The 17,572-nt window shown below is 33.3% G+C and overlaps 1 protein-coding gene across 1 annotated transcript; it reads right to left on the reverse strand.

Annotated features, from left to right (window-relative positions):
• Nucleotides 1–397: 397 nt before the first annotated feature.
• On the reverse strand, nt 398–7,393 carry LOC148603329 (uncharacterized). Its single transcript, XM_088552611.1, has 7 exons — nt 7,255–7,393; nt 6,015–6,107; nt 5,081–5,264; nt 2,198–2,325; nt 1,547–1,642; nt 1,154–1,190; nt 398–764 (listed from the first exon to the last, which is right to left on the reverse strand). Exons 2-7 carry the CDS (start codon nt 6,049–6,051, stop codon nt 617–619), a joined length of 630 nt encoding a protein of 209 aa, XP_088408737.1. The 5' UTR covers nt 6,052–6,107; nt 7,255–7,393; the 3' UTR covers nt 398–616.
• Between the last annotated feature and the right edge of the window lie 10,179 nt (nt 7,394–17,572).

Genomic DNA, 17,572 nt, shown 5'->3' on the forward strand with positions numbered 1-17,572 from the left:
CAATTTAAATATTCTCTAAATTACAGATAATTATGCACATTAAGTACGTTACTCTAGTATTTCAAAAACACAAAAACCTTGCTGCAAATATAGTCTGTTGTAGGGTTTCTTCTTCAAGAGGAAACAAAATATCGTCACAACAATGTTATTTTGTTTTTGATTTGTTTTGAGCGAGCTCTTTGTTGCAGATTTTTCAACATTAGTACCCCTTGGTAAAAATAGGATATTTACAAAACAAATTGTGTATGGTCGGGTTTGATCATTGTTCTTTTAATTCACTTAGGTTTCACCGTGTCTTTTTTGTTTTGTATATGAATAAGCTTGTCTTTGAGTTCTATTTGTCAACGAGTTGCAATATATCGTCAACTTCACCACTCGCGTGGACAGAAAGTTTAAATAATGAAAGTCAGTATTTTACTAAATATAAAAGTATAATATGGCAGGAACCAAAATATTACACAACTTTTACTTTTTACTTTTTTACATTGTTTTAGCTACGATCGAGCTGGTTAGATTAATTGAGATACAACACAATGTCTGCGCCTCTGACACGATCTGCAAAACGTTATAAAGCCTTGTGTCAATAATATAAATGATGTATTTGTTTTTTGTTTGTTTATTTCTCTTGATTTGTACTTTCACCATTAGCCTGACCGTCTTTAATATCTATATAATTATAGGAATCCTGGTTTTCATGCATAATTTCCAGTCCACGATATCGTACATATCCGTCATTGTTGTCTTGTCGTTTGAATTCCTGGTATCTGAAAAAAATAAATCGAAACAGGGCACATTTTAAAGGACAGACAAATATTAAAATGGATGTCTTGAAAAGACAATAAAATGTTATCGTTGAAATGTGGATAGTATTTTATATGAACAGAGTGGAAATAGTTTTAGTTCTATTGAGAAAACTAATAGAGAGGTGATGTTGTCAATTACATCAAGGTAAAATGCGGAGGATGAATAGATGCGCGGAAGTAAGATACAAAGGCGATTGAGAAGCCGAAATTCACTAGAAGAGTAAAATTGTAGTTTAGCAGTCTAAATTGGAAAAATGGCTAAGTCTATGAAATATAGATGAAATCAGATCTATGAATGTATAGAGACTATTAGGGCGATCGTGGACAGTGACTTGAATACATTATCTTACCTGTTTTCGATTAATGGTTCTTTAAGCAATTGTATTTCTGAAATTTATCAAAAGAACCAAAGCATATAAACATAGATATATGTATTAAAATCTGTGGTGAGCCTAAACTCATCAAATAAACTAAAGAAGGATTTGGTATTTCTCATTTACTTTAACAGAAAAAGCATAAGGAATGTTCCTATAAATAATGTTCTCTTGTTCTGAACTATCAAGTAAGACAATTTTATTTTACACCCAAAGACAAAATTCAAGCAAAGATTTCAAAGTGGTAGAGGACGATTATAATGATATAATTATCGTTTGTTGTCTTATAGTTGTGGGGATTGGCAAAATGTTTCTAATAATCAAAATAACGTATTGCAGTTTGTTTCTTATTGTTTCGTTTCAGGTTACCTTTCTTTAAGCGTTTTATCTGTATTGTTCCGACCACGGTAATTGATATAAGAGTTACACCAATTATTGCTATCAATACAATCACTGTTGTTATTCCTACAAAAGGAAATATTTAACTTATTATATCCAAAGAATTCATTCGTATTTTAACTGTATATATGCACATTATTTAGAAATCGGTGATGAATGAACAATTATACCTCGGCGTTTCATTTGTTAAATAAGAGACATTTTTTTCTGGCAATAACTGCTATAATAAACCTCAATAAATCCATGATTTTTTATTTTCGTCTGGTCACGCCGTATTGAATTGTAATCACCGAGAAAATTGCCAAACGAATCGACTAAAACCACACAAAATACAAAACTTAATATGATTACCACAATGTTATACTGTCCGATAATTATCTTATCATTCCATATGATTTTCCCCTCTTGTTAGCTTTTTTAGTTCTTGAAGAGAATAGAATCTTCTCGTGTATTTGTGGAACGTGCTCCGCCTACATAAGTCTTTTTTTAATATTCTTGGTTGTTTTTCTTTCTAATTTTGTTTCAACAAATTTATTGTTGTTTTGTGATTTTGTTGGATGTATTTTGTTATGATATGATTTCTATACAAAAAAAGCGGTCTGACTATAATACATTTTTTACCTTGTGGAGACTGCGGATTGAGCATGACTGGACTGGAATTAGATGAATTGATATTTTCCGGCAAACCTCGGCCGTTGCGTTGAAGTGATCCGGGTTCTCCCTTCTCGCCCTTTAAACCATTTAATCCACTTATATGCAAGATATTAAGCTTTATTGTATATTCTTTAACCATTTATAAGAACATAGTAGTAACCTCCTTTTGTAAAAGTTAATCTTAGAGATGTAAACAAAAGTGATTCATAGATTAATTAAGCTCCGTATTAACTACATCAAGCACTGACTTGAATACGAAAATAATTAATAATACCAGGGTATACAAATTAGCACACTAGGAGGACAAATATTCGTTCATTTAATCTCAATAAAAGTATCATACAATGAGTCGTTTGACTTTTTATGAGCAACTCGGCGGGTGTTTCTAGAAAAGCAGAGGACGCTTACTCTACCGGTGCACCTGGTCCATGCTCCCAGTTTTTAGTGGAGTCCGAGTTGCTCATTTTCTTTTGTTACTTTGTATGTATGATTTTAGTTACTTTATGTTCTTTGTTTGTCTGTTTTTCATGTCTGGTCTTTGTCCCTGGATTACATTCTTTTGATTACCGCTGTAACCTTCGTTCCCTTGATTACTCTTTTGATTACCGCTATAACCTTGGTTCCCTTGATTACTCTTTGATATTGATATTATTTACTTTTCACACGGTCCCATTCATGTTCCATCCTCTGCCTTGGATTTAATGAATTAATTACAAATTTAAAAAATCATATTGTACAAAAGTTTGCTTGAACAAATGTATGTTCAAGAACTTAACGCTATTAAACACTGATTTTATTTTTACAGATATACATTAGAATGCTCAGCCATGTGTAAACGTATTGCTGAAGTAAGAATAAAATGTAACACGTAAAGTGAACAGATATTAGCATAAAGGTTTCTTAGACCAATACACAAAAAATAAGAAAATGGGCAGATGATGTATACGCTACCAACACAGCATAAGAAATATATTTTTGTAAAATTGTATCAGTCCATACACCTACTGTGTGTATAAAATAGTGTGTAAAATAATATGAAATTAACCATGTATCGTGAAGAATTTATAAATTAGAGATCGCAAAAAGCGGAAGCATTCTCTATTTTGGCAAATAATAGGTTAAAGAATTCTTTTTTCTTAGGTTTATTCCAAATGAACAGAGGTAAAAACCCATAAATGACATTTCTCTCTAGTCAACTTATTTTCACTTAAGGAGGTAGACCTAAGACAAGGGACACAACTCCAAAAAATCATTGGAAAGTTTGTATTCAGCATTTTACATCAATATTATGTAAGCATCTAACTAACTTGGATTGATTTTATTCTGCTTCCAACAAAAGCCCCATAGGTTTTGGTGAAATTGAATATGATACAAACATGTCACTGATTTCGAGAGTTATGTCCCCTACCCTGGGTCTATCTCCTTAAATGGATATAAAACATTGTGTCAATAGAAAAGACATGAACATAAAAATAAGCCTTCACTAAAACCAATTTGATGAAGCAGTGATTTTCGCTTTTGTGATGCATGATTTATTTGTCCGAGTATTGCATGTATAGTAAATATAAAGATGTTCGCGCGGTTTTAATTTTTGCCAATATTCTCGTTCACTATATGTCGACGAAAACAACCTCCGCGCGAAATGTACCTTGAACTTGTAAAAGATATTAAGACGTCTGGACGTAATTATCCGATAAAGCATTTTCTACGGAGTAACATGCTTTCTTCCAAGTTATTTACTAAATAATGTACCGATGGTTAATCGATCCATTGAGACTCCTTTCAGATATACTTTTGACATTCAATGTAAAAAGGAAGACCAAAAATGTAGTTAGGCGGATATATCAATTGAAAAACCAAAAGGTTAACGTTAAAACAACTTATAGTAAACATGCAATAAAGATACTGGGTGTTATCATGTATATCGGGAAGTTTCATCGTGAAATAAGCTTCTAATGAATAGACAAGAATACGACTCTGGCGTGAAAAGTATTGTGCAATGAGGTGTTCATAAACAAATATATGTATGTGATTGAGGTTTAACGTATTACAATTAAAAACATGTCACCTGTATAGTGGAATAGGGATGAAATGACAAGATTTGTTTTAATACCTGGTCCCGTAGAAGCCAATTGACAGATTGGCCAGTAGCGAGACATCAGAATGCCAAAATCTTTGTAACCAGTGTTCTATACAATAGGTACCAGTCTTGCATTACATATCCAGAGCAGGTGTACAACATAATATGGAGGGTTTAAGCATATAGTTTGTTTTCTTTTTGTCTCTTTACAGACTGGTTTTTGTCAAAGAATATGAACGATGATTAATAAAATAGAACAAACATAACACTATAAGGTGCCACATGTTTCGTTAAGACAATATAACATATAGATCAATACAAGACTAATAAATATGTTAACACAATACATGTTTGTACTCCCGAGTTTTTTAATAGGCAAAACATATCCACGCAGGTGTACAATTTGTTATTTTTCATTATATGTTAAAGGCCCACGACAGGCAAATTTCTATTTTGTTACTTAATGATTGAAAATATACTGCCTTAACATAGGTAACCTATCAAAATCACATTTGTTTTCTTATGTTGTCAATAAAAGGTATTATATGAACTCCATAATAAAGTTCTTATCTTCATTTTGATATGCCCAATCGTTTACAGTTTCTTATTGTGCTATATGTTATAGTTCTTTTCAATGAGAATGATTGCAGAAATTCGATGTTTGTTTTCCTTATCAAACATAAATGCATATGATTATTCATACTGCACATTAAAATAATATAAAAAATATATATACAAAGTAACTTAGTATACATTTAATTAATACTCACTATCTTCCTGGTTCACCTCTTGGTCCCACTGGACCAGGTATCCCTACAGGTCCCCGGGGCCCTGGCATCCCTTCATTTCCTGGTAAACCGTTAATACCAGGTAAACCAGGTTCCCCTTTCGGCCCCGGTAAACCGTCAAGTCCAGGCAAGCCAGGCTCTCCTCTTAATTGAGCACCTACACAAACTTTGAATCAAACAATTGCAATTGAATAAAAAAGGGTTAAATAATGTTTTCGACAAAACAAGACAAAAAGGTTTTCCAGATGAATATTGATGATTATTTTATTTGCTGATGCAAGAAAATGGTAAAGAATCATTCAGAAGTTAAAGCAGTAAATACAAATACTGGAACACACATTTCGATATGAAAGATATGCTAAACAATGAGGCAATACGTGAATGATGGATTAAAAGTTAAATCATGTCCACTGCTAATGGCCCAAGAGGTTTCCGAGTGTATTCACCTACCCAAAAGTCAGACATGTATGACCCAAACTTATATCATATTTTATTTATCAAAACTTGCAATGTTAAAAATTATGAAATATCTAAAACACAGAGGAATCCTTGTATTGCATACGGGAGAACCTCTTGTTGATAAATTTTACAGAACTGCTTGTATATAATATTCATTTTTGGATTGGATCTTCTGATGTATTGGATTTTTTAATTACTTTTTTAAACACGTGTTTAGGATATCAACATTTTCAACATTGATATGATTGGCATTTTTGTACTGACGGGTAAACACAAAATGATTAACTTCTTTAAATTGATTTTTATGTGATTTTTGAAATGTGAATAAATTGCCCTGTTTTTTTTAGACTAGCGAATGTTAGATGTTAGTACATTAATTTGTGTAAGATGTACATTGCTGTTTTGTACTGCCATAAAAAGTTGCTTTCCGTCTAAAAACAAATTATTTTTTACATACCCCATAAAATTGCTGTTTTAATCACAAATCTGGACATTGACTGGTTGATGTTCTATTATTATTACTACGTAAACAATACTGGATGGAATAAATCTACAATAAAAAAACAACAATTAACAATTAACAAAACAACGCAAAACAAAATGAATAGAATAATAAATTCTATTATGAAGAAATTAAATACATTTTTTTGTATCAGGCATTGTCTTCTCATTAAAGTGTTTATTACCTTATCTGTTGTATTTTCTTTTGTCTGTAGTTTAAGTTCTGATGTGACATTTGTTCTTCGTCTGTTAGACGTATTTAAATGAAAGTTTCTATGAATGTTCCATGTGGTATTTTTTCACAACAATTCCATTTGGATTTTTTAACCGTTTAAACATAGCCACTGTGCCTATCCATAGAACATAAAGGTACAACTACTTATTTCAGGGTATACCTAAAAACTCTTTGAGGTATAGAGGACAGTGGATATGATATTTTTATTTGGCTTGAAAAACTCTAGAAAAGTCTCAATTTGTCGAAGATACAGGCCGAGTCCTTGTTGGTGAAATAACGGTTTTTTGTTTTTTGTTTGTTTTTTTTTTAAGATATTAGCATATTAACATAGTCATTGAGTCGAAGCTGTAGGGCGCCTCTTTCTTGGAGATATTACCCTTGCAATTGCGACAAATGACGTTTTTGCAGGTTTTAACTTATATTTTGTAGCCCATATTACTTAGGAAAAAAAAACATATCCTCTGAAAAGCAAACAATGAACACGGTGAGCAATTCAAGCTCCTGGGAGCCTCTAGCTTGTTGGTCGCAATGATGTTTTCATATGAAGTTTATTTATTGTAGCATTGGTTTACAGTGTATTGGGTAAATTTCCTATTCTATTGTATATCGGGGTTGGTGAATTGTGTTTGTGTATTGGCGAATGGGGGTTGTTAATGGCTAATTGAGTTTCTTATTATAAGTCTATTGAAAAATATATCAAATTTAAATAAAAATCACAGTTTTAATATTGAAGAATTTAAAAATATAAAACTTCTATTGATATTGAATAAAGACAAAAGCTATGGGGATTCTATTTCGGATGGAGTTTTTCTAGAGGAATTGGGATGTGGACAATAGAAATGGGGCTATATGGTGTGAATGGGTAGCTTGTATTATTCAAGAGCTGCATCCCGTATTGATACTACGGTACGTCTATTGTCTACCGTGCTAACATTAAAAAAACAAAAATACAAATACTTACGATTAGCATAAGGAGCACTAGATACAATAAAGTCAGGAAATATTCCTGCAAATGTCTTCGCTTCAATTTAAATGTCCACCTGAATGATATTTTTGTAGTGTAACATTTTTACATTCTTAATAATACAATAAACCATGACTAAGACAACGCTTCCGCCCAATGTTTGTTTAACTGTTACAAGTATAGCGGAAACTCCCAATCAGGATAAATCTACTACAATTTTAAGATCAAAATGTGGATATGATGCATATTGTATGTCACCAACGTTTTAACTATTTACGATTAATTAGTATTTTTAGTTTGGCAAACGCACACTGTCATGTGATGCACATTTCAATGAACATTTTCAGAATTATAGAATTCACGTATTGTAATAATCTGTAATGTCGAACATCATAGAGTATGTAAGCCTCGCTTTAGTTTTATTTTTCTTACCGGAATTTCCGATGTAGAACGTATAGAAACCGGAGACTGCATTTTATTGTTTACATCTGGGATCTCTAAATGTTGTATAACAATACAAAATCTTCTATTTTATGCTTTTTCTGAACAATTTTATCATGTAGATAAAGATTTTGTCATTTTTATCGATCTTTTTACACAATCAAATGTTTTTTTTAATACTTAACATAACGCTCTCTTTATAGCAAATTTCCATGCATTTAAATGGTAGACTAGGACCCATCCTCGTTAAACCACGGGGTCACATTACGAGACTTACATTTCCTATTTAGATAAACTCGTACAAAATGTCAGAAAAAGCCGAAGTCCACCGGATTCATTCGCCAAGCCTCAAAAATGGAAAAGGATTGTTCCAAATATATGAGTTGTCTTCTTTCAGCGATTTGTCCATTTCATTTGCGGGTGAAAACAAGAATAGAAGGATATATTATGATGAAATACATGGCTATTATGTTCAGTAATGCCAACGGTTTGACACTTTAAAACAAATATTAGAACGCTGGTAATGTTTTATTAATAACAGGCTAGTTTGTGTTTTTTTTCCACTTTCAGATCACACAGCATTATACCAGAAATTAGACCAGTTTTCATGGCAATAAAGAAATAAACGTTGTGACTTACCAAACAATATTTAATAACAAAAATAGGCTACAGAATAATAGTAATGTTTTAGTGTTGTCTATCTTTTCTGCTATAAATGACACTTCAATACCTTGAATTGTATAATCACTGCGCACATGCAATATCAGCCGAACATCAAAGTGCCTCCTTGACCCCGAAATCCTTTGATCTCATTTGCAGTGACCCATGAGCAGATAACTCTAAAAAGGGCGGCGATAAATTTCCCGGGAAAATTTTACGTTTTCCTTGTCTCAAAGAATCATTAAATTAATTAAAATCATTTAGAAAATAGGTAAACAAACAATTATATTATATTCAAAAATAAATTCCTCAGCAAAATGACGTAAACAAAAGCATTGAGGACAAAGAACGCATAGAAAGAACGAGATAGGTTGACCAATGAACTCTGAAAGGAATTCCATGTTCAATGTCGCTCTATATGTTTATTTGCAATGCTTCTGAGGTTACCCAAAAAGCACGTTGTCATCAATTTTTTTCGTGTATTTTCACTCTAATTCCAACGAATCGGCTTAGTATGGTAAAACTAGATTTGGAAATGAGTTACGTTTTATTCATTCCACCATAACTTGGTTATCCTGAGTAGATTTTTGGAAGTATTTGCTTAATCACCCTCTTCCACTTTTTGCCCATCCATTTTTTGGCTTTGAGAGAAAACATGACAAGATTTACACACAATTGAAACATTATGGACAATCTTCTTTTATCTATTTTGAAATACCATGAGAAGATTTTTCATGAAGTAGCCTTGATAGCTATCAACTGTATTGGCAATTTTTGAACGATTTTTGGGGTAAGTCAACATGAAGACTAGTCAAATTTGAGTTATAATGTTACATTTGTTTTGTGTATTACTATTTTTTTTGCCAAAAGTGAGACTTCAGTGCATGCATATTTATTTATCCAACCTAAACAATACCTCATCCTTTCTCTCTTCCGTTCACTTAGCCTTTTATATAGAAAAAGTTTTTTTTTTTCATTTGCTCAGAAACTGCACAAGGAAATACAAGAATCTAAACCATGATACTTATTGTGTATTCATGTCCTATGATTTATACCTTACCAAATATACCTTCCACAACGGGTCAGTACATACAAAAATGTATGTAATGCCTTCTCTTTGGTCATTAAGGGTACATGCCCTTGAAAAATATTTAACAGACAGTAAAAATTGTAATCGTCAGCAAATTAATATGTTGAACAATTAAGTTAGTAAATAATAAAATTGGAAGCCACTTATACAGCAGTTCTTTATTCAATAATGATATGTAGTGACTAGTAAAATCAGTCACAAGATATCCATTAACAACTTTCTATTTTAAATTATTTTATATGTAAAACATCTTGTTCATTTTTTGTAATATTTCAAAGCAATAAAAAATAACAAAAGTATAAATTGTTTGGAAGGAATTTTTCTTCCCTTTAGAATCTAGTTGATGAATACATGCACATTGACGCTGGAGGTATTGTATCTGTCAAGTTATGATATTTCAAAAAAATAATTTTATTTTTTTTCTTTGGAAAATTATTTGATAATCTCCTTCCACAGTCAGTGTTAAGATGTTGTGAACAAACTTAGGTAATTCCTTTGTATGTATTATCTCAGTTACTTTATGTTCTTTGTTGTGTTTGCCTGTTTTCCATATCTGGTCTGTGTCCCAGGATTACATTCTTTTGATATCCGTTAGTATTTTGGTTCCCTTGATTACTCTTTGACAGAAGGAAGAAGAAAAGCATGTATGGTATGCTTGGTACTATTTTTACACCCATCAATAAAAAACCACATGTAGTTGTTTTTTTTCTATTTGTCACATTGTTAAGCATTGCGTTGATGTGATAGTCGCACACGTATTTCAGGATAACAAATTGCTTAATAAACACAATTATTGTTATTAAAGTGATTTTCCTACAACTATGAAACTCTTTTGTTATCAATCTGCTGAATAATACAAAGAATTGACAAAGCTATTAGACAAACCCAATGCCATCGAAGAAGTTCACGAACACTCACCGGTGTTATAATATTCTAAAAGATAAATATAACAATCTGTATATTCCCTTTGGTTTTATGTTAAATTTGTGACTCAGGTATTCAAATGTCTATTCAATATTTGTATGTAAAAGTGTAATCAAGGGAACAATGGTTATAGCGGTGATCAAAAGAATGTAATCCAGGGACAAAGACGATACATGGAAAACAGACATACACAACAAAGAACATAAAGTAACTAAAATCATGCATACAAAGTAACAAAAGTAAATAAGCCACTCGGACTCAACTGAAAACTGGGAGCATGGACCAGGAGCACCGGTAGGATAAGCGTCCTCTGTTTTTTCTAGAAACACCCGCCGAGTTGCTCATAAAAAAGACAAGTCTGGGGTAGACAAATGAGAAAAGGAAAACTATGAACTGTTGAATAAATCAGTTTTCATGGTGCTGATGGATTAATCATAACGATCCACGAGTTCATGATAACGACCATAAAACTTCTGTAGCGATGACTTCAATCTTGCAGCAACATAACCCTGTTCCAAAAGCCTATTTGTTAGACTTCTAGCGCGATACAAAACGTCTGCGTAGTTTCGGCAAGCTCTGGCATAACGTATGAGTTGTGATATGAACAATCTATACGCAGGTGCTGAAGGGATGTTGCCACAGATGAAAGGACAGTTGACAATTCTGAATGAAAAGTCATCACGTTTGTCGTAAAGTTTGGTGAATAGTTTTCCTTTACCATCGATTTCTAAGTGTAGGTCAAGATATGATGCTGACTTTACAGTGTCTGTAATATCCTTTATCTCAAGTTGTTTGGGTAGATGCGATGTATCAAATTCCCGAAATTAAAATTGTTCAAGGATAATACATCATCTATATTGCGGACACTGAGATTGAAGGATCTAGCCAAACGATATTCTTTCTTTCGGATCAAATCTGCTATAAAGTCAGGTTCATAGGAGTGAAGGGATAGATCATCAAGTAAAGTAGCACCATTTGTTCCCATAGGAATGCCGACCGTTTGTTGAAAAACACGTCCACCACACTGAACAAATATGTTGTCGATTAAAAATTCCAGCATTTTGTAAACATCTTCCTCTGTATATTTGGGAGATGATTTGGAATTATTTCTTACGAAGTATGAGGAATCTCTACCAAGAACTACATATCTGTATCTAGGTGTACCATCTTGTTTGGAAAAGCAACGATGTATAATGTTTTTAAGTCGGGATTTTAACTGAGTATGGGGAATAGAAGTATACAGTGTTGAAAAATCATATGTTTTAATGCTATTATATTCAGATAATAGTCTTGAACTGATTGTTTCCAAAAGATCTTTCGAAATTTTCAGGATCCACATTGAATTAATACCACTACGGGAGCAACAAGTGTTGTGGTAGGACTGCAGACCCTCTTTAACAGTTGTGAGTATAGAAGTTAAAAGTTTTGAAAGAGGTTTGGTAGTACATTTTGCAGATCCAGCTATGAAACGTTGTTTGTATGGATTCTTGTGGAGTTAAGAAATCTAGAACATAGACAGTAAATCACAATCATCGTCCTTGGTAGAGAGACCAAAAGAGGATACCACAGATTTATGGTCTTCCACAATCTCTGCTTTGGAGAATGTGGTAGGAGTTTAGATCTTATCAATGCTATTATTTCTACGTCTACCTCTGATAATAAACACTGGATGTAAAACGTTTTGCAGCCAAAAAACAATGTTGTTAAGGCTTTGTCTGCTGGTACGACAACATACTTGTCATGTATAGCAGACAATGTTTTTGCCACATCGGGGTCTTTGAAAGATTATGTAGCTTTGGCACTCATTGACCTACTTAAAACTTTCATTCGTTTCAAAATTAAAAACCTCACGGCCTTTAATCACTCTGACAGAGAATCAATGTCTTCTTGTTCTCGTTTTATCCATTTTCTTACATAGTCCTCGACGGCATCCATAAGAACTTTAAAGTTATAATTCAAATTTATGGAGCGTGGTTCACGGCACTTGGGACCTTTAGAAAGGATATCACGCATAGATTTGTTTTCGATTATGGTTAAATCTCCCGTAACGACGTGACCAGAAGGACCATATTGAATGGAGCGTTTTTGCAAGAACAGTCATGTGGTTTAGCCTTGAAGTCCTCAAGCTTGAGTTTCTACAATAGCCTTTTATAATTGAAAAAAGTATAGGAATATGAAATAATTGGTATGGATATGTTTTGAAATATGAGGTAATTTTGTTGGTGACGTTTTTGTGATGGATGATGTTAGCAGCCAAATTAATTGCATCTATACCTTTGTTGACAAACGGTAGTGGAATAAATCGCTTTTCTTCATCTCGACTTTTCACACAAACTGGTTGAAAGAGTCTGTGGAAACCAATATCGGCAACAAGTCTGTATAATGATGAGGTGGGGTCAGAAACAGGAGTGTCAAAACTTGTTTTGTAAAGAGAGTGTAGTACAGTAAGAGGTGTAGAATAAAGTTTAGTTCTAATGTGGTGAAGTCCAAGAGGTTTTTGTATGAAAGGAAGGAGACCATCTATGGAGACATCATGTAACTTAGGTGACGTATAGTTGCGATGGCCATGACTCCTTTCTCGTCTTGGATTTTTGTCAAATAAATTCAGTTAGTTATTTGTAAAGATGTTAAACAGGTTTGTAGGTTACTATTAAGCACGCTTTGAATAATTTAGTATCAAGGTAGTTAGTTAGGCTCTTGCCAGTGAAGAGACGGAATGTGCCAAACGTGGCAGATAAAAAGAGAAACACTTCAGTTAAAGTAAACTATGAGTATTGCTAGAGAAATGAAATTCCTCAGTATATAAGAATTCCTTAAGTTTTGCTCACCAGAGAAATAAAGTGCTCTCATGTAGTTTTGGGTTTAAAGAAAAAACATCGTTTGTTCGGTTTTTTATTGATGGATCATCTCTCCCATATGTAGTTTCTGAATATTATGTAAAGAGGTTATTAAACAAATTGAACATCTTTCCAATTCAATATTCTTTTGATTTTGCCCCTCCTCCAGTTTGATCATTTTCAACGTCTATGTCAATATCATTTCGTGCTTTCTTGTACTCCTGTGTACGCTCAAGCCCTCTGTACCTAACATGTTCTTCTGAAGTTTTATCCCATTTTTAATTTGCCTGATATCTGCAATAGTAATGTTATTAAGTTGTGTTATAAACATACAATGACAGTTTGCAAAATTAAGCATCCATAGTACTTTTAACTAATTGCATGTATGACAAGTGAAGGCACGGTGTTACTCAACAAACAAAACATTATCATTATTATGGTTTGCATTTATTTCCGTATTATTATTGACATTTTGATTATTGTGTCTACATCATTGTTGGTTGTAATTAGCTGTAACAAACAAATGTTTTTTGAAATCCTTATCCTGTTTTGTTTTTTAAATGATTAAACTCAAGTTTTTTTTCTATTTAAGTTTAAGTGATTAATGTTCTTCCTTCCTCAATTGGATGAAGAAATAAAATTACGAATATTACATGCACATGTACCTGTTTTCCAAGCTGGAAGGTTTTAGATGATTTAATTCTGGAAGAAAAAAAAACGTATCCTTTATTAAATCCATCTTTTAAAAAAATAATGTAAAAGAAATAAATCTATTATTTAGATTTATCCAGTCGATGTAGGCTTCTATATGTACTTTTAGTTTTATGTCATGGCCATGATATTTCGACTGCAATTTTACCCTAAAAACAATTCATCATTTGAGCATATGTAGTACTTGGAAACCCCTTGAATATGTACCTGTGTTTATTGTCAAATTGCTTTAGATATAAACTTGTCAAACTCTTTACAAATATATTCAGCAAAAACCAGAATAAAAGAAAACAAAAACAAAGCAAAAAAAAAAAAAAAAAACATACTGGTACACAAGTATTCCAAGACAAGATAGCGATGTGTCATCCCTGCTTTTAAATTCAGTCATCGACTAACAAAAGAAGGGATAATACACACAATGAGCGATACAGTGAAATGTGTAAACAGTTCCAAAGATCTGGCTTTGCGGATGAGCTTGTCCTCCTAACACAAACAAATAAAAGTACGCATACAACATGCAAATCAAATTTTGTTTAACATGCAAATTAGCTTCACAGATATAGTAACTAATTACACTTAAGTGCAGGACTGCCTTAAGACTAGGCAAAAGCTTATGATTAGTGATCCATGCATTTTTAATTCCAAATATTTGTAATAAAAATCCTTCAGTAGGCCTGGTGGAATCTGTATTTTATAATAAGAGTGCTAATGTTAGTTGCCCAATAGAGATATTAACGCTACAACATTGGTTACATTCTAGTACAGAAAAGTATACACCTAAACCAGTCAGAAATGTTTTAATAATATATAGCAGATCCAATGAAATAAACATAGGAAGGGTTGATTTTGGGACCCAAGAAATGTATTTGATCAGTTTCATTGGTTATCTTGAGATATGATGATTTACACCCAGTCTGCTTTTTAGGCAGAACCATACTCCATGACATGGAACCAGAACCAGACATGTAAAACAGACATACACAACAAAGAACATAAAGTAACTAAAATCATACATACAAAGTAACAAAAGTAAATGAGCAACTCTGACTCCACTAAAAACTGGGAGCATGGACCAGGTGCACCGGTAGGGTAAGCGTCCTCTGCTTTTCTAGAAACACCCGCCGAGTTGCTCATAAAACGTCAAGTCCGGGGTAGACAAACGAGGGAAAGAAAACTATGACCCGTTGAATCAATCAGTTTTCATGGTGCTGATGGATACACCATAACGATCCACGAGTTCATGATAACGACCATAAAACTTCTGTAATGATGACTTCAATCTTGTAGCAACATACCCTGTTCCAGAAGCCTATTTGTTAGACTTCTAGCGCGATACAAAAAGTCTGCGTAGTTTCGGCAGGCTCTGGCATAACGTATGAGTTGTGATATGAACACTCCATACGCAGGAGCCGAAGGGATGTTGCCACAGATGAAAGGAAAGTTGACAATTCTGAATGAAAAGTCATCACGTTTGTCGTAAGTTTGGTCAATACTTTTGCTTTACCATCGATTTCTAAGTGTAGGTCAAGATATGAGGCTGACTTCACAGTGTCTGTAGTGTCCTTTATCTCAAGTTCTTTTGGGTAGATGCGATGTATCAAATCCCCGATATTAGCATTGTTTAAAGATAACACGTCATCTGTATAGCGGAAACTGAGATTGAAGGATCTAGCCAAACAATATTCCTTCTTTCTGATCAGATCAGCTATAAAGTCAACCTCATAAGAGTGAAGGAATAGGTCAGCTAGTAAAGGAACACAATTTGTTCCCATTGGAATGCCGACCGTTTGTTGAAAAACACGTCCACCACATTGGACAAATTAATGTCGGTTGACGGTTGTCGATTAAAAATTCCAGCATTTTGTAAACATCTTCCTTTGTATATTTGGAAGATGATTTGCAATTATTTCTTACAAAGTATGAGGAATCTCTACCAAGAACTATATATTTGTATCTAGGTGTACCATCTTGTTTGGAAAAAACAACGATGTATAATGTCTTTAAGTCGGGATTTTAACTGAGTATGGGGAATAGAAGTATACAGTGTTGAAAAATCATATGTTTTAATGCTATTATATTCAGATAATAGTCTTGAACTGATTGTCTCCAAAAGATCTTTTGAATTTTTCAAGATCCACATTGAATTAATACCACTACGGGAGTAACAAGTGTTGTGGTAGGACTGTAGACCCTCTTTGACAGTTGTGAGTATAGAAGTTAAAAGTTTTGAAAGAGGTTTGGTGGTACATTTTGCAGATCCAGCTATGAAACGTTGTTTGTATGGATTCTTGTGAAGTTTAGGAATCCAGTACATAGACGGTAAATTACAATCATCGTCCTTGGTAGAGAGACCAAAATATGATAGCACAGATTTATGGTTTTCCACAATCTCTTCTTTGGAAAGAGGTGTAGCAGTGAAGGTCTTATCACTGCTATTATTTTCTACGTCTACCTCTGATAATAAACATTGGATATAAAACGTTTTGCAGACAAAAACAATGTTGTTTTGGGCTTTGTCTGCTGGAAACAGACTGTTTGATTTGTTATTCTTACAACTATTGACTTTCGCTGGGCCAAGGATGAAAAACTTTTATTTCAGATATTGCATTATTTTTACACTAAAGGTTTAGCAGAATGTCAAAAGTCCACACAACTTGCTGTTGTGAATGGTTAAAGAGGAGTAATATCTTGTCGTTTTACAACCCATGAAATGATCTTCTTCGCCTTATCATTTAATGCTGAGAACCAATGAAGCATGGCATTGATTTTGAAACAGAATTTGAAACCCCCCAAAAAATCATCCTGTTGCTGATTTTCTGGAGAGTTATTTGTTATTATTTACTAATTTATCTTCTTCGCCTTGTCAATCGCATCATTTAACGATAAACGGCGTCGTCACAATGTAGGTTTTGTCAATAATGTTGAGCCTGTTTGAGCGAATTTGAGCGTAACAAACCTTATGTTTCTTTGATCACGTGGTCTCTTCACTCTCTAAACAATTTGCATAGAACAAAAAACACTCCCTAGTCATGACTATTTTATTTGTTATATGTTTTATCCCTTAAAATTGACATACGTTGACATTGTATAGTGAAACGTGAAGTTTATTTCATGATGTTACACCGTTCATGTTTAAAGTACGCCATTCTGTTCTAGAAAATATTGGGGAAGAAACCGAAAGTTTGAAATCGAAACCGGAACTTTCAAAATAAATAAAGGGGTTTCGATAAAGATGTTGAAATTGTTTGGTTTTCCAATTTAACCATGAAGAGGTTTGTATATGAAGAATCCATTTTGGTTCCAATAGCTGTACCATTGATTTGAAGGTAGAGTTTGTCGTTGAAAGTAAAGTTGTTATACTTCAATACGAAAGTGAATAGATTAACTAGACGGTCAGTAGTAGGGTCCAAAATATCTCGTGAGTCCCAAGCTTCTAGACCGTCATCGCGTGGGATATTATTATAGAGTGCATTAACATCAAGGGAGACCAGAAGTGTTTCGGGAGTAGAGAATTTATATATTCCATTTTCTAAAATAATCCGTGGTAAATATGGCGGAAGCTTTTGAACAAGGAGTCTGGGATGTTAATCAACAATTTCAGATTTTTTGTTTCGGTTGAATGACTATTAGCATAAATTATGGATCGTCTAGA

The sequence above is a fragment of the Perna viridis genome, chromosome 11 (genome assembly GCF_037379345.1).
Source record: "Perna viridis isolate PV_CMFRI_1.1 ecotype Kerala chromosome 11, ASM3737934v1, whole genome shotgun sequence".
NCBI classification, from domain to species: domain Eukaryota; kingdom Metazoa; phylum Mollusca; class Bivalvia; order Mytilida; family Mytilidae; genus Perna; species Perna viridis.